Source organism: Coregonus lavaretus (assembly GCF_964263955.1).
Source record: "Coregonus lavaretus genome assembly, contig: HAP1_SCAFFOLD_3840, whole genome shotgun sequence".
NCBI lineage: Eukaryota > Metazoa > Chordata > Actinopteri > Salmoniformes > Salmonidae > Coregonus > Coregonus lavaretus.
Genome location: NW_028162436.1, coordinates 34,578 through 52,839, shown reverse-complemented (window position 1 = coordinate 52,839; position 18,262 = coordinate 34,578). Strand labels below are relative to the sequence as shown.

General features: G+C 45.8%; 1 protein-coding gene across 1 annotated transcript; it reads left to right on the top strand.

Annotated features, from left to right (window-relative positions):
- Positions 1 to 314: 314 nt before the first annotated feature.
- On the top strand, positions 315 to 17,878 carry LOC311119262 (transmembrane protein 266-like; the record flags this gene model as incomplete). The annotated part of the gene is made up of 8 exons (XM_084193983.1): positions 315 to 469; positions 1,424 to 1,497; positions 2,355 to 2,411; positions 2,716 to 2,854; positions 7,290 to 7,405; positions 11,664 to 11,850; positions 16,923 to 16,988; positions 17,100 to 17,878. Coding segments are annotated over 8 exons (1,573 nt in total), but the record flags the coding sequence as incomplete, so codon positions are not given.
- Between the last annotated feature and the right edge of the window lie 384 nt (positions 17,879 to 18,262).

Here is an 18,262-nt window from a genome sequence, read left to right as displayed (position 1 = left end):
AACATTACATTTACGTCATTTAGCAGACGCTCTTATCCAGAGCGACTTACAAATAGGTGCATTCACCTTATAGCCAGTGGGATAACCACTTTACAATGTTTTTTTTGTTTTTTGTTTTTGGAGTAGGATCGTTGAAGAAGCAAATGGTGAATACAAACCTGTGTCCATATACAAGTACTTGTATACAAGTACTCCATATACAAGTACTTTCTCCCTGTCTTTGGTGTACTAACACTGACTCTCTTGTCCCTCTCTCCTCCTCCTTTCTCCTCTCTCCCTATCTCCTCCTCTCCTCTTTCCCTCCCTCCCTCCAGGTCTAACTGGTTGAAGCCGTGCTGTGGTCGGAGGGTAGCCTTGTGGCAGGTGTGTCTGCTCAGTGCAGGCTTCAACTGTTTCCTGGTGGCACTGGTCATCCTGGTGGTGGTCTTCTTAACCGTGGAACTCCTCATAGACACCAAGCATCTACAATGTAACTATCCTTAGCATTGACAGTAAAGGAATATCCTTATACACTGTGTGCTAGTGACTCTAGAAAGTTAGGCTTGGGTAGTCCTGTGCTCCCTTGATCCTGTGACCCATGTTTTGGGAATACAGCTCATAGAGACAATTATCATGATACTGCATTAACATGCGTTCCAACCTTATATACAACTGTTTTATAAACATGATTACATTTCTTACCAAAGAGAGGAAAGTAAGGAGACTGAAAGGCCCATATTAGAGAGAAACAGCATTGCCAGCCGGGATAGTAAATGACTCTATGAACTAGTCTCTACTCAACAGCACTGACTGTCTGGGCAGGTGTCATCATTGATTACATTATGGGCTGTAAGCCAAGGTTGCGTCCCAAATGGTACCCTATCCCCTACATACTGCACTACTTTTGACCAGAGCCCTTTGGGCCCTGATAAAAAGTAGTGCACAATATAGGGAATAAGGTGCCATTTGAGACGCACCCCAAGAGACAGGTCAGTATTGATAGCTGATTCTCGCTCCACTCCACTCTGCTCTGCTCTGGGGACTACAGGACACCAGTCACTTCAGATGCATTACCACAGATTCTGACTGTCCTGGCTGTCCTGTTGCCAGCTCTGGAAAGACAAATGGAGGGAGTGGGAAGGAGGGAATTAGTGTTGGAGGAGATGGAGAGGTACAGGTTGGCACATGGATTAATGGAGGGAGATACAGAGAGGGATAAATGGGCTGATGGACCGATGGAGGGGGAAGGAGAAGAAGAGAGGGGGGAGGGAGCGTTTACAACACTGTTAGATGGAAATGAGGAATAGTGGTAAAAGGCATGATCATTTCATATCTATGCACCATTTATCTGCCAGATTTTGATCGATTCCATTAAGACCAAGCAGTAAAGGAGTCACCATCCTTTAAGATACACATTTTTCTCTTCTCTTGTTATTTATTCCAGTTGCCAATGCTGTTCAATTTGCCAGCATCATCCATTGGATCAGCCTTGCCATCCTTTCACTCTTCTTCATTGAGGTAAGAATGACACACACACACACACACACACACACACACACACACACACACGGTTAAATAATAATTAAAGAGGAGGTTAACAAGGTTTAGGGCTTGGGTTACAGTCATATGATCCACCCAACACCTTATAACACCTTTGCTCCCTGACACTATAGATGAAAGGTGTCAGATTGGAATGTTATTCAAGGTCTATATATTAAAAACTAAACTATAGTTACTGTAACTATAGGAACATTGACTCATTAAATGGTCACCATCTGCTTCCAATCCACCAATCAGAGAGCAGGACCCTAAAAAGGGAATGTCCCTCTCTGCTTCTCTCTGACAGTGGAGCCGTTGTTTTCATAATGTGCTACTGCATGATGAATGAGACAGGCCACTTTTCCATTGTCACCCTTTCAGCATGATTAGATTGTTACTCTATCATCCACCTTTTCCAAATAAAGGACCATCCCAACCCAACACTAGTGTGTGTTACTGTACATAATGGATCAGGTAAGATCAGACAACTAGGAGGGCCATTGTACAGTGTCCAGGATCAATATCCTTTTCCCACCCTCCCCTGACATTCTGATCGATCGAAAGACTTGTAAAAAGTATCCTTCAAAGATTTGATATGTTACTTTCTGTGACCATGTAGAAAAGGAAGGCTTGAGCTGAAGAAAGCCCACATTCACAGCAGCAGTATATAAATGGAGACTGTAACTTTTTTTGTCCATATCCAAATGACTCTTCAGAATGTGTTATAGATGTGTTGAAACCTGAGGAGAGTGACAATGTTTTGCATGTCATGGGAGAGGTTGTATTGAGCTTTTTTCCTCCCCTTCCATCCATTCTCTCTCTCCCTCTTTTCACAGACTGTCTTCAGGATTGTCGTCCTTGGGATTTGGGACTACATTGAGAACAAAGTAGAGGTAAGATTAATTTAGCAAGCTTCATAGCAAGTAATGAAAATATAGTAACTTTCCCTCGAGAAATCATGAGTTTTATCATTGAACAAAAAAACTATTTCCATAAATCAATTCACGACAGTTGTTAAATGTTAAATGCTGCCAAAAAGTCTGTGTGCATTGCAAATGTCCTCACATAATAAACCTCAGACAATGTAATCTCTTCTAATGACTGTGTAGAATGGACAAAGATGACTAGTCTGTGACAGTGTAGCATGTGATGTGTGTGTGTTTGTGTTTGTGTTTGTGTGTGTACTCATGCCTGCAGGTGTTTGATGGGGCGGTCATTGTGCTGTCCCTGGCCCCTATGGTAGCCTCCACGGTAGCCAACGGCCCCAGCAGCCCCTGGGACGCCATCAGCCTCATCATCACCCTGCGCATCTGGAGGGTCAAGAGAATCATCGACGGTGAGACCGAGGACGGAGCAGACCAGACGCTCCCTTGTGTCCCTGCCTCCCCTGTCTGTCTGTCTGTCTGTCTATCTGTCTGTCAAAGCCCTGCTGGAGGATGTCTTACTAGAGTATTCATGACCTAGGTGTAGTCATCGTCCTTCTCAGTCAACAGCTTTCCTTAGTGTTCTTGGTATTACTCTTAGATGGACGGTTAGTTAGTTAGGACTGGCTCTAGTGAGATATTATTGCAAAATGAAACAACCTTACGTTGTACCAATTGATGAGTTTGAACTTCAACTATCAGTCCTTAATTATTACACCTGACTGATCTTCTACAAGAGGGACTACGACTGTGATACTTGGTTGTCTCACCTAGCTATCTTAAGATGAATGCACTTTGTAAGTCGCTCTGGATCAGAGCGTCTGCTAAATGACAATAATGACAAAAATGTTTTTTATTTTAGCGCTAAATTCGAAAATATCATACTTCACCTAAGGATGATAAAGTCTATTGCTTATTCAATACACGATTGGTGAATCAATCCTGCAATGACAACACGACCCCATTCTCCCCATGATTATACACATTATTTACTATTCAGAACAATATAGTTATTGATCATCCCTCGGAGTAAATTGCCACCCATTCTCCTACTTAAACTGGTATTGATCCAAAGCCCTGTTTAAACAGATTCAGAGAAGCCATGATAATGACTATACCAGCTGTTCTACATTATGCTAATGTAACGCAGATCGATTTCTAACAGGAGGTCACCCTCAGTCTCAGTGAGAGCTGTGCATGTATGATCAACCTACAGACCTCAGTCTCTCTAGCTATAGACAGTATACTTACATGACCTCACCATCAGCTCTGCATGTATGATCGACCAATCTCCAGACCAGAAACAGTGTACATACAGTACATGACCTCTGTAGTCTACATGAGAGCTACATAGGCCTACATACCCTGAGTGTACAAAACATTAAGGACACCTACAATTTCCATGACATAAGATGGAACAGGTAAATCCAGGTGAAAGCTATGATCCCTTATTGGTGTCACTTGTTAAATCCACTTTAATCAGTGTAGATCAAGGGGAGGAGACAGGTTAAAGAAGGATTTTTAAGTCTTGAGACAATTGAGACATGGATTGTGTGTGTGCAATTCAGAGAGTGAATGGGCAAGACAAAATATTTAAGTGCCTTTGAATGAGGTATGGTAGTAGGTGCCAGGCGCACCGGGGCGGCAGGTAGCTTAGTGATAAGGAGCATTGTGCCAGTAACTGAAAGGTCGCTGGTACTAATCCCCGAGCTGACTAGGTGAAATATCTGTCGATGTGCCCTTGAGCAAGGCACTTAACCCTAATTGCTCATGTAAGTCGCTCTGGATAAGAGCATCTGCTAAATGACTAAAATGTCAATGTAAAATGTTTGCATCAAGAACTGCAATACTGCTGGGTTTTTCACGCTCAACAGTTTACCGTGTGTATCAAGAATGGTCCACCAGCCAACTTGACACAACTGTGGGAAACATTGGCGTCAACATGGGCCAGTATCCCTGTGGAACGCTTTCCACACCTTGTACAGTCCATGCCCCGATGAATTGATGCTATTTTGAAGGTGTCCTTAATGTTTTCGTACACTCAGTTTAAGAGCTACATAGAATCTGAAATACTGTACATATAGTTTGTACTAGTATTATTGCCAATCCAGGTGAAATTAACTAATTTATCAGCTCTGCTTTGATGCTAAATCCGATATTAGCATTTTGAGAAAGTAAGTTAAAATCCAACACTAGTCATATCAGAAAATGGGGCAGTAATCATAATGCGGTACATCTAAAGCATGTTAAGTCGTTTTTAGACGTCAACAGAAGAAACGCCCAACAGCATTGATTAATTCTGCAGCAATACAATCATCAACAAAACAATGCAATCACTTTAGAGAACAACTTAGTACTTCACATTCGTTCAGAGTATCTGTCTCCAGGGCATGAGCTCTTGATTTTCTTCAACCTGTTTGTTTAGATGTGTTTGAGTGATTGAGTTGGGTAGTTAGGCAGCCAGCCACGCTTAGCAAGAAAATCAAACTCGCACCAATACAGTAAGTGCTGGAGAGTCGAGAGCAACATCGATTACACACCAAGAAAAGTAATAAGATAGAATACATTCTTTCCTTTCGTCTCTCACTAAAAAAGTATCAGATAGATGGATGGAGAGAGAGAGAGCGAGAGAGAGAGAGAGAGAGAGAGAGAGAGAGAGAGAGAGAGAGAGAACACACGTTTCCCATGCCAATAAAGCCCTTAAATTGAATTGAAATTGAATTGAGAGAGAGAGAGAGAGAGAGAGAGAGAGAGAGAGAGAGAGAGAGAGAGAGAGTCAGAGAGAGAGACAGAAATAGAGGGAGGGGGAGAGAAAGAGATGGAGAGAGAGAGAGAGAGAGGTGTGGAGGCCAGGGGCTTTGCACTTGGCCTGAGCTGAGAGGAGAGGTGAGAGTGGAACAGGCTTTTGTGACGGAGGTGCTGTGGAATCAACCATGGTGCGAATTACACTGCTGCTCGGCATGTCCTGCCATGCCAGCAGCTGTCAGCAGTCACACACGCACACACACAGTACACCAGCCGTCTTTGACATGCTTATTATAGCCATGCACAAATTGGGCAGCTAATAATCCCCCACTTCAGCTTCCCCTTGGTGAATGTGAATTTGGCTGTGCCTGCCTGCCCCCTCTGCTCTGCTCCCCTTGTTGAGTATGAGTTCTGCTGTGCCTGTCTCCCCCCTCTGCTCTCCCCCTCCCTCCCCAGCCCTGAGTTCCGCTGTTTCTTCCTCCCCCCTCTGCTCTCCCTCCCCATGCGTTCTGCTGTGCTGTTCCGGCCTGCCCCCTCTGGTGTCTCCCTCCCTGTCCCTGCATGTTCACATCAACAGCTCTATTAATAGGCTATGGGAGAGCAGAGCAGAGCTGCTGGAGAGAGATGGCTGCAGGCACTGCCTGCTGTCAGTAGTTCACTAGTAGGTCTGTAGAGGGCTTGGTTATTCACTCTGCTGCTACACGAAAAAAGTCCCAGTCTGTATGGCCTAGTAATCTGGCCCTAAACAGGAAAATCAGCCGTAGCAGAAGAGGAGATGTGCACTAAGGTCACTGTGTAGAACAGAAGAGGGAATATGACTCAGCTGAAGTCAATACCAGAGCATGTGGACTTCTGTGTCTTGTGTGCGTATATATCATACGTATTGGAGGTCCTCAGAAATACGTATAGTATGTTTCGTATGGCTCTGAGGCCAGGCTGTGTGTGCATGTGTTTGGTTTTGAGTGAAGATATGGTCTAATCCCTTTCTCTCTCCCTCCCCTATCTCTTCTCTCTCTTTCTGTCTCTTCTCTCTCTCTATCTGTCTCTTCCCTCTCTCTATCTGTCTATTCTCTCTCTATCTGTCTCTTCTCTCTGTCTGTCTCTTCCCTCTCTCTATCTGTCTCTTCTCTCTATCTGTCTTTTCTCTCTCTATCTGTCTATTCTCTATCTGTCTCTTCTCTCTCTCTCTCTATGTCTCTTCTCTCTCTCTCTATCTGTCTCTTCTCTCTCTCTATCTGTCTCTTCTCTCTCTCTATCTGTCTCTATCTGTCTCTTCCCTCTCTCTATCTGTCTCTTCCCTCTCTCTATCTCTCTATCTGTCTCTATCTGTCTCCTCTCTCTCTATATGTCTCTTCTCTCTCTCTATCTCTCTTCCCTCTCTCTATCTGTCTCTTCTCTCTATCTGTCTCTTCTCTCTCTATCTGTATCTTCTCTCTATCTGTCTCCTCTCTCTATCTGTCTCTTCCCTCTCTCTCTATCTGTCTCTTCTCTCTCTTCCCTCTATCTGTCTCTTCTCTCTCTCTATTTATCTCTTCCCTCTCTCTATTTGTCTCTTCTCTCTCTATCTGTCTCTTCCCTCTCTCTATTTGTCTCTTCTCCCTCTATCTGTCTCTTCTCTCTCTGTCTCTTCCCTCTCTCTATCTGTCTTTTCTCTCTCTATCTGTCTTTTCTCTCTCTATCTGTCTCTTCCCTCTCTCTCTATCTGTCTCTTCCCTCTCTCTCTATCTGTCTCTTCCCTCTCTCTCTATCTGTCTCTTCTCTCTCTCTATCTGTCTCTTCCCTCTCTCTATCTGTCTCTTCCCTCTCTCTATCTGTCTCTTCCCTCTCTCTATCTGTCTCTTCCCTCTCTATCTGTCTTTTCTTTCTCTATCTGTCTCTTATCTCTCTATCTGTCTCTTCCCTCTCTCTCTATCTGTCTCTTCCCTCTCTCTCTATCTGTCTCTTCCCTCTCTCTCTATCTGTCTCTTCTCTCTCTCTATCTGTCTCTTCTCTCTCTCTATCTGTCTCTTCTCTCTCTCTATCTGTCTCTTCTCTCTCTCTATCTGTCTCTTCCCTCTCTCTATCTGTCTCTTCCCCTCTCTATCTGTATCCTCCCTCTCTCAGCCTATGTGTTACAGGTGAAGGTAGAGATGGAGCTGGAGATCCTGCAGTGTGAGAAGACCAAGGCTGTCAGGGAGGAGCAGCTGGAACGACTCACACAGATCTGCCAGGAACAGGCTGTAAGTCCCACCACCATCACCTCACAGATAGCGTTGAGGCTAGGGTTGAAGCTAGGGCTAGGGTTAAGGTTTTGGTTGAAGCTAGGTTGCGGTTGAGGCTAGGGCTAAGGTTGAACCAGGATTTGAACATTAAGGTAGGGTTAGGGTTAGGGCTGTGGTTAAGGATAGGGTTAGGGTTGAACCGGGATGTGGAAATGAAGGTAGGATTAGGGTTAGGGCTGTGGTTACGGCCAGGGTTAGGGTTGAACCGGGATGTGGACATTAAGGTAGGATTAGTGTTAGGGCTGTGGTGGAGCTTAGGGTTAGGGTTGAACCGGGATGTGGACATGAAGGTAGGATTAGGGTTTGGGCTGTGGTTACGGCTAGGGTTAGGGTTGAACCGGGATGTGGACATGAAGGTAGGATTAGGGTTTGGGCTGTGGTTACGGCTAGGGTTAGGGTTGTACCGGGATGTGGACATGAAGGTAGGATTAGGGTTAGGGTTGTGGTTGACCCTAGGGTTAGGGTTGAACTGGGATGTGGACATGAAGGTAGTATTAGCGTTAGGGTTGTGGTTGACCCTAGGGTTAGGGTTGAACCAGGATGTGGACATGATGCTAGGGTTAGGGTTGAGGGTTAAGGTTGAACCGGGAGGCAAACATGAAGCTAGGGTTAGGGTTGTGGTTGAGGGTTAGGTTTAAAGTTGAACCAGGATGTGGACCTGAAGCTAGGGTTAGGGTTAGGTATCCTGGATGGATATAGATCTCATTCCGTCAGTAGAGGATGCCTGGTTGTTCCTTAAAAGTAATTTCCTCTCAATCTTAAATAAACATGCCCCATTCAAAAAATACAGAACTAAGAACCGATATAGCCCCTGGTTCTCCTCAGACTTGACTGCCCTTGACCAGCACAAAAACATCCTGTGGCGTACTGCATTAGCATCAAATAGCCCCCGCGATATGCAACTTTTCAGGGAAGTTAGGAACCAATATACACAAGCAGTCAGGAAAGCAAAGGCTAACTTTTTCAAACAGAAATTTGCGTCCTGTAGCACTAACTCCAAAAAGTTTTGGGACACTGTAAAGTCCATGGAGAATAAGAGCACTTCCTCCCAGTTGCCCACTGCACTGAGGCTAGGAAACACTATCACCACCGATAAATCTACAATAATCGAGAATTTCAACAAGCATTTTGCTACAGCTGGCCATGCTTTCCATCTGGCTACCACTACCCCGGCCACCAACTCTGCACCCTCCGCTGCAACTTGCCCATGCCCCCCCCGCTTCTCCTTCACACAAATTCAGACAGCTGATGTTTTGAAAGCGCTGCAAAATCTGGACCCCTACAAATCAGCTGGGCTAGACAATCTGGACCCTTTCTTTCTAAAACTAGCCGCCGAAATTGTCGCAACCCCTATTACTAGTCTGTTCAACCTCTCTTTCATAACGTCTGAGATCCACAGAGATTGGAAATCTGCCGCGGTCATCCCCCTCTTCAAAGGGGGTGACACTCTAGATCCAAACTGCTACAGACCTATATCAATCCTGCCCTGCCTTTCGAAAGTATTTGAAAGCCAAGTTAACAAACAGATCACCGACCATTTCGAATACCACCGTACCTTCTCCGCTATGCAATCCGGTTTCCGAGCTGGTCATGGGTGCACTTCAGCCACGCTCAAGGTCCTAAACGATATTATAACCGCGATTGATAATAGACAGTACTGTGCAGCCGTCTTCATCGACCTGGCCAAGGCTTTCAACTCTGTCAACCACCGCATTCTTATTGGCAGACTAAATAGCCTTGGTTTCTCAAATGACTGCCTCGCCTGGTTCACCAACTACTTCTCAGATAGAGTTCAGTGTGTCAAATCGGAGGGCCTGTTGTCTGGACCTATGGCAGTCTCTATGGGGGTGCCACAGGGTTCAATTCTTGGGCCGACACTTTTCTCCGTGTATATCAATGATGTCGCTCTTGCTGCTGGTGACTCTCAGATCCACCTCTACGCAGACGACACCATTTTGTATACATCTGGCCCTTCATTGGACACTGTGTTAACAAACCTCCAAACGAGCTTCAATGCCATACAACACTCCTTCAGTAGCCTCCAACTGCTCTTAAACACTAGTAAAACTAAATGCATGCTTTTCAATCGAACGCTGCTGGCACCCGCCCACCCGACTAGAATCACCACTCTCGACGGGTCTGACCTAGAGTATGTGGACAACTACATATACCTAGGTGTCTGGTTAGACTGTAAACTCTCCTTCCAGACTCACATAAAGAATCTCCAATCCAAAGTTAAATCTAGAATCGGCTTCCTATTTCGCAACAAAGCCTCCTTCACTCATGCTGCCAAACACGCCCTCGTAAAACTGACTATCCTACCGATCCTTGACTTCGGCGATGTCATTTACAAAATAGCCTCCAACACTCTACTCAGCAAATTGGATGTAGTCTATCACAGTGCCATCCGTTTTGTCTCCAAAGCCCCATACACTACCCACCACTGTGACCTGTACGCTCTTGTTGGCTGGTCCTCACTACATGTTCGTCGTCAAACCCACTGGCTCCAGGCCATCTATAAATCACTGCTAGGCAAATCCCCGCCTTATCTTAGCTCATTGGTCACCATAGCAGTACCCACCCGTAGTCTGCGCTCCAGCAGGTATATCTCACTGGTCATTCCCAAAGCCAACACCTCCTTTGGCCGCCATTCCTTCCAGTTCTCTGCTGTCAATGACTGGAACGAATTGCAAAAATCTCTGAAGCTGGAGACTCTTATCTCCCTCACTAACTTTAAGCATCAGTTGTCAGAGCACCTTACTGATCACTGCACCTGTACACAGCCCATCTGAAATTAGCCCACCCAACTACCTCATCCCTATATTGTTATTTATTTTGCTCTTTTGCACCCCAGTATCTCTATTTGCACATAATCTCTTGCACATCTAGCATTCCAGTGTTAATACTATTGTAATTATTTTTGCACTATAGCCTATTTATTGCCTTACCTCTATAACTTGCTACATTTGCACACACTGTATATATATTTTCTGTTGTATTTTTGACTTTATGTTTTTTTACCCCATATGTAACTCTGTGTTGTTTTTATTGCACTGCTTTGCTTTATCTTGGCCAGGTCGCAGTTGTAAATGAGAACCTGTTCTCAACTGGCTTACCTGGTTAAATAAAGGTGAAATTTAAAAAAATAAAAAGGGATGTGGTTGAGGCTATTTCAGATTTCCAGAGGCTGCAATTACAATTGCTACCAGCGGGGGGCAGTAACACTTCACAGAAGAGTTCAATGTGTTGCCTATGCATTTTCAACAGACATCAGAGATGATGTAGTGTTTCCTTCAAATTGTTGTTACAATATTCAATGATTTGCAAATCAGTAAAAAACAGGCTCAAGAAGTTGATTTTCTGATATTATGAACCCACAATACTCATAAGCACGCAACATAATACAGTAAAATACATTTGGAAAGATGTTTCCCATATAGATGAAAACAACAAACATTTTCCATGTTATTATTTTTTATCACTGTCACTGGTCACCTATGAACGTTTGAACATCTTGAAGAACAATCTGGCCTTAATGGCCATGTACTCTTATAATCTCCACCCGGCACAGCCAGAAGAGGACTGGCCACCCCTCAGAGCCTGGTTCCTCTCTAGGTTTCTTCCTAGGTTCCTGCCTTTCTAGGGAGTTTTTCCTAGCTACTGTGCTTCTACTGCTGATTTAAAAAGGGATTTATAAATACATTTGATTTATTGATTAATGACTGCACTCCTCTAGTCAGTTGAACTAAAGGACTACATTTCATTCAAAGGCTCAAGGCCCCAAGATCAATACAGGGAGAAGCCATAACTGTACATCAATGGAAACATGTTGTTGTACAAAACAGTCCAGAAATGATGGGATACTCAGTGTAATGCTGGAAACAAACAGTTCATGTGTAATCTGACTGGCTGTTTGTCAATATGAGCCATCAGGCCAGAGGAAACCCCAGTGAAAGCATTGATCCTATAGCTAGTAATATAACCACTTAGCCTGCAGAATGCCTGGGATCATGCTGAAAGGGCCTATCTGGGACTAAAAGGTTAGGTTAGTCAACACTGTAATATTGTTACATCAATAAACCAAGATTTCAGCTAGAAGAATACATGTGTGTGTGCCTTTCTCCAGACCAACTCTCTCTCTCTGTCTCTCTCTCCCCCCCTTTCTCCCCCTCTCTCTCCCCCCTCCCTCCCTCCCCCTTCTCCCCTGCCCTCTCAGTTTGAGATCAGACAGCTCCGGGCCCACCTGGCCCAGCAGGACTTGGACCTGGCTGCAGAGCAGGAGGCTGCTATGCAGATCCACCATGTGTGGGGCAAACAGAGGAGCAGCTACCAGGTGGTGGAGGGCCGGGGCCCCGGGGAGTCTGACGACGAGGGACATGGAGACCTCAGGGAGACCCCAGGAGGTACAGTCACCTATACTGTACCTATAATCAACACTATATATACAGCAGTATGTGGACACCCCTTCAAATTAGTGGATTCGGCTATTTCAGCCACACCAGTTGCTGTCAGGTGTATAAAAAAACGAGCACACTACCATGCAATCTCCATAGACAAACACTGGCAGTAGAATGGCCTTACTGAAGAGCTCAGTGACTTTCAACGTGGTAACGTGATAGGATGCCACCTTTCCAACAAGTCAGATCGTCAAATTTCTGCTTTGCTAGAGCTGCCCCGTTCAACTGTAAGTGATGTTATTGTGAAGTGGAAACGTCTAGGAGCAACAACGGCTCAGCTGCGAAGTGGTAGGCCACACAAGCTCACAGAGTGGGACCGCTGAGTGCTGAGGCGCGTAGCGCGTAAAAATCGTCTGTCCTTGGTTGCAACACTCACTCGGGAGCTTCATGAAATGGGTTTCCATGGCCGAGCAGCCGCACCCTACGCAATGCCAAGCGTTGGCTGGAATAGTGTAAAGCTCGCCACCATTGGACTCTGGAGCAGTGGAAACACATTCTCTGGAGTGATGAATCATGCTTCACCATCTGGCAGTCCAACGGACGAATCTGGGTTTGGCGGATGCCAGGAGAACGCTCCTGTCCGAAAGCATAGAGCCAACTGTAAAGTTTGGTGGAGGAGGAGTAATGGTCTGGGGCTGTTTTTCATGGTTCGGGCTAGGCCCCTTAGTTCCAGTGAAGGGAAATCTTAACGCTATAGAATACAATGACATTCTAGACAATTCTCTGCTTCCAACTTTATGGCAACAGTTTGGGGAAGGCCCTTTCCTATTTCAGCATGACAATGCCCCCGTGTATAAAGCGAGTTCCATACAGAAATGGTTTGTCGAGATTGGTGTAGAAGAACTTGACTGGCCTGCACAGAGCCCTGACCTCAACCCCATCGAACACCTTTGGGATGAATTGGAACGCCGACTGCGAGCCAGCCCTAATTGCCCAAAATCAGTGCCCGACCTCACTAACACTCTTGTGGCTGAATGGAAGCAAGTCCCCGCAGTGGAAAGCCTTCCCAGAAGAGTGGAGGCTGTTTTAGCAGCAAAAGGGGGACCAACTCCATATTAATGCCCATGATTTTGGAATGAGATGTTCGACGAGCAGGTGTCCACATACTTTTGGTCATGTAGTGTATGTCACATCCAGGGAAACTAGGGCCCAGAGTTTGTCCCAAATTATAAAGGTATATTTTTTTTACATTTTAGTCATTTAGCAGACGCTCTTATCCAGAGCGACTTACAGTTAGTGAATTTTTTTTATTTTTATTTTTTATAATGGCCCCCCGTGGGAATCGAACTCACAACCCTGCAAACGCCATGCTCTATCAACTGAGCTACATCCCTGCCGGCCATTCCCTCCCCTACCCTGGACGGTGCTGGGCCAATTGTGCACCGCCCATGAGTCTCCCGGTTTCGGCCGGCTGCGACAGAGCCTGGATTCGAACCAGGATCTCTAGTGGCACAGTTAGCACTGCGATGCAGTGCCTTAGACCACTGCGCCACTCAGGAGTATATGTAATACTCCATACCATAATCCTCAGACCATGAGCTAAAATAGCTATTTTTGATATTCTTCTTGGGTATTGCTATATTCTGGACCAATAATGATAATGAGTCTGATGAATACTGCTGTTCCAAGAGGCAGACTAGAAAAGGAACGGACAAAATCTGTAAATCCTAATTATGAATTACTTCACCACAGACCAAAAACAGAATGAACTTGACTAAGTTCTACATTGGTCTGTTTGGTTGAAAAGGCATCCTGACACAACCAGGAGAGAGGTTTGTACATAAAGTATGTACATAATTATGTGGAACAAAAAGTCCCATCCGATGTAACATCAGGTGAATGGGGTGCCGGAGCAATGTCAAGCTAATCTAGCAGCAGTAGCCCTGAGCTAGTCTCCAGGCCCTAGCCTCTTAAAACACTGACGTTAGCTCACAACACCCCTCTGACCGCAGGCAAGGCACGCACACACACACACAACACACAACACACACACCACACCTCTGACCGAAGGCAGTGCAGTATCAATAAAAGGGCAGAAAAGCTTTTAGGATGTGCTGAAACCTGGGGACAACAAGCATGTTCTCCTAACGGCACGTCACACACAGACACACACACACACGCACACACTCACAAGCAAGCAAGCATGCACGCAGGCGCACACACACATGCAGGCATGCACATGCACTCACACAAACATACATGCATGCACACACACATGCACGCACACACGCACCCACACACACACACACACACACACCCCACCTCAGCCAGGCTGTTTCAGGTACAGAGTGCTCTGTGCATTGGGCCTTGTTCTGAGGTCTGAGGAGAGAGTGGGCCACTGTGAACATCTGTTCCTCTTCACCTGGAAACCACAATAGGGCACCAGGAGATGCCACACCACCCCCCCCCCCCCCCAGGGGATTGTGGGAAATCTGGCTCTTAGGAACAAGCGTGTTTTTTTTCACCAGAACATGGACGAGCCATTGGGACAGGAGGAGCACTTAGGCTTCAGGCAGGCCTGCAAGGGCAGACCGTGGACTGGGTTAGGACTCCTCACCTCTCTCTCTCTCTCCCCCCTCTCTCTCTCTCCTTCTCTCGCCCGAGGGATGCCATCAAAGTGTCATTCATTCTTATTGAGGCACTCTACTGCTAAGTCTATTTCCTTGTTGAAAACTAAGCTCGTTTCAAAAGGAGGTAGAAAAGGTTAGCATCATTTTGTCTATTGGTCACGAGGGATTTGTGGTTTTGTCACTTCTCAAGAGAGCAGCTGTAGATTTTGAGGAACATACAAAATTGACCACAAAGAGTTGTGGGTGAATAGCACAGTACTTGAATTTCTTTCAGATCAACTTCTTGGAAGTTCACATATTTGTTGTACTGCTGGGGGAAGAGGGCAAAGAAAAATACATTTCTTAAAATCGAGTTATATTTCAATGGCAGGACCAAAATCCAATGTGAATACCTCACTTAAAGGATACGTTTTATTTTTTACAACCAAATCTCTATTTTTGATGTAAATGGAATGTTATAGAAGGGTTCAAACACCTTTTTTGTGATTTCACGTGTTTATGAGAAACTTACCCCAGACAGCAAATCACTTCCTCATCCTCGTTGTGTAGTATGGGGACCCCAAAAAGTATGAACAAAGGCTCCAAAAACAAATATGTCCTTTTAAAAACGGCAAAGCTCTCAGAGTAGTGATGCAGGTCTTTAGATGTTGTACACATTAAATTGTGTCATTCTGAACTTTATCTGCAACGTTATATTCCATTTTGTTGTGACTCGAGCGATACCTCTCCGTCCATTCTACAGGTAACTGCCAAAATAAAAGAAATACTTGAGTAAATGAGGGATACAAAGTATACTGAAAGCATGGGGTGCTTCCACACAGGAAGTTCCAGACACTTGTAGAATCTATGCCAAGGTGCATTGAAGCTTCTCTGGCGGCTCGTAGTGGCCCAGCGCCCTATTAAGACACTATGTTGGCGTTTCCTTTATTTTGGCAGTTACCTGTAGCAGCAGGCTACACAGAGAATAGAACAGCTGGTTAGGGGAAACAGGTCGAGTCGCGCAAAAGGGAATGTAACGTTGCGGATAAAGTTCGTGATACAACAATTTCATGTGTACAACATCTAAAGACCTGCATCACTATACTGAGAGCAAAAAGGACGTATTTGTTTTTGGAGCCTTTGTTCAAGGTTTTTCGGGGCCCCTATACTATACAACGAGGATGAGGAAGTGATTGGCTGTCTGGGGTAAGTTTCTCAAAAACGTGAAATTAAATAAAGGTGTTTGGACCCTTCTATAACATGCCATTTACTGTACAACAAAAATAGATTTGGTTGTAAAAAATAAAACTTATTCTTTAAAGGTAGCAGAGCTGTGTGACTATGGCTCTGCTATCTACAGATCATCACATAAAGTATTGCACATGCTTATTGATTTAAACAAAACTAAATGACCTAAATTATGTCAGCCCCACTACTTGTGGTCCTCTGTAGCTCAGCTGGTAGAGCATGGCGCTTGTAACGCCAAGGTAGTGGGTTCGATCCCCGGGACCACCCATACACAAAAAATGTATGCACGCATGACTGTAAGTCGCTTTGGATAAAAGCGTCTGCTAAATGGCATATTATTATTATTATTATTATTATTATTATTCATAGATGGATGGTAGCCTTACTATTAGAGAGAGAGAGAGAGAGAGAGAGAGAGAGAGAGAGAGAGAGAGAGAGAGAGAGAGAGAGAGAGAGAGAACACGGAGAGAGAGGGAAAGACAGAGAGAGAGGGAAAGACAGAGAGAGAGAGAGAGAGAGGGAGGGGGAGAGACAGAGAGTGAAAGAGAGTGAGTGGGGGCCTTTCATGTTGTTCATCCTTTCTTTCTTTCTTTCTTTCTTTCTTTCTTTCTTTCTCTCTGAGACCTCATCCTCATGTGTTATTAATCACAGAGTGATTGTCTTGGTCATGTTTTAGTGAGTGCAATGCTTCCTCTCCAGGGGTGGCCCTCCCTCCCTCGGATTAATATTTTAGGCTGAAAAATAAATGAAATTACCCGTCAGAGTCTGCTGTGGTCCTGGGGGAGCGGCCCAGGCACTCAGGGTACTTTGGGCACCACTCAGCGGACAAACACAGAGCTCAGGCCCAATCAAGCGAACACAGAAGAGCAGATCAGGGCAGAACCATTCACCACTGAGGCCCTAGCTGGCTGGCTGAGGACACAAAGAGAACTCTATATCAAAGTCTGGTTGATCTCACATTCACTACTGCACTTGAACCTCACAACACCATCTTGGTGTGATTTGGAAACCATGGTTACGTCGGTAAAGCACCTGTAGACTTGGATAGATAGATAAGATGTCAGATGTCCCACCACCTAAAAGTGAAATGTACTGTTCCCAAATCTAGGGATTGCTTTGCATTGTGTTTACAGTGCATTGAACATACTGTATATTTTATGTACAAAGAAATCATACAGATTGGGTCTTTAACCTCATCATGTTTCTTTATCTGTTATCCAGATCCTGTTGTCCATCATGACGACATGAACAACTATATCAGCCAGTACTACAGTGAACCAAGTAGTGGTGAGTGACTTAGTGGATCTTGGGTAAAGTGTAGCTGGTAATGTATATGAGGCACCTCTGCTGTATACTTATCTTCCCCAGTCTGATGTCCTGGATGATGTGTCATTTCAGACATGGGGGGTCCTCGTGTCATCACCACAGCAGCCATCGACGTCCACCTCCCTAAGACCCATTACCCCGCTCACAACAACCCTCTGCTGGGCGTGGAGCGAATGGGCAGCTCCGTGAATGTGAGTGACACCTCCACCAGCATATCACGGTCCAGCGGCAGTCTGACGGCCCGCCCCCATAGCCTGAGCAGCCACACCCTGGGCTCGTCTACTACGGACTGCAGCAGCAGCACCATGGCCAGGGACTACCACACCCAGGCTAGGAACTACAATTCCCATACCAAGGCCCGTGGGCCCTATCTGGACTATAAGTCCCAGAAGCAGACACCGGACAGGGACTTTAACACCGAGCACTACAACACCCAGGGCCAGCGCTGCTTCCCCCCGCCATACTGCAGCCCTATGGGCCTGGGTCTGACCTCAGCCCAGCCTCCCCTCCCACGGGACCCCAGCGTGGTAGTCCAGGAGCTGCTCTCCTCCCTGTCTGAGGACTCCTGTCTGGCCCAGAAAGGCCTGGTGGACCCAGTTAACCTGAAGCTTCCCAGCCCTGCCGGCTCAGCCAAGGCCAGCCCAGAGCTGGAGCACAGGATCAACATCTACAACCGGAGGAATCAGGAGGATAGCCAGTACCAGAGCCAGGGCCAAGCCGCAGCCACTGTGCTCCTACAGACTAAACCTCTCGTCCACCTGCAGGGCGGTGCGCCTGAGTCCTCTTTGGAGGAGAAGTATAGGCTACTGGGTCCTGCTGATGGTCCACTGGGCCGTCTGCCTGATACATAGGGTTGATTCACACTACTGAGCTGAGCCAAGCCGAACCGAGCTGCATTGTGCTGGCCTGGTTATGCATCCACCATAGTTGTTTGAACCGTGCTGGAAAGGACATGTGAAAAGAATATGTCAGAGCCAGCACTGTTTGTTTCGGGTGGGCACAACAGTGTGAAAAGGGCAATAGTTCATCCCAGAGGACAGAGCATACAGCTCAAGACAGAACTGACTGACCGGGCTTCTCCAAATCCTCATGCTTCAAACAAAGTCAGAGCCTGGTCCAAGATCAAACCTGGCGTTACAAAGACCATCTGAAGTTAGCAAGACAGCACAAACAGATCTGGGACCAGGCTACCGCTCTCATGTTTGTCTTCCCTTCTCTGTGGGGCTCCAGACAGA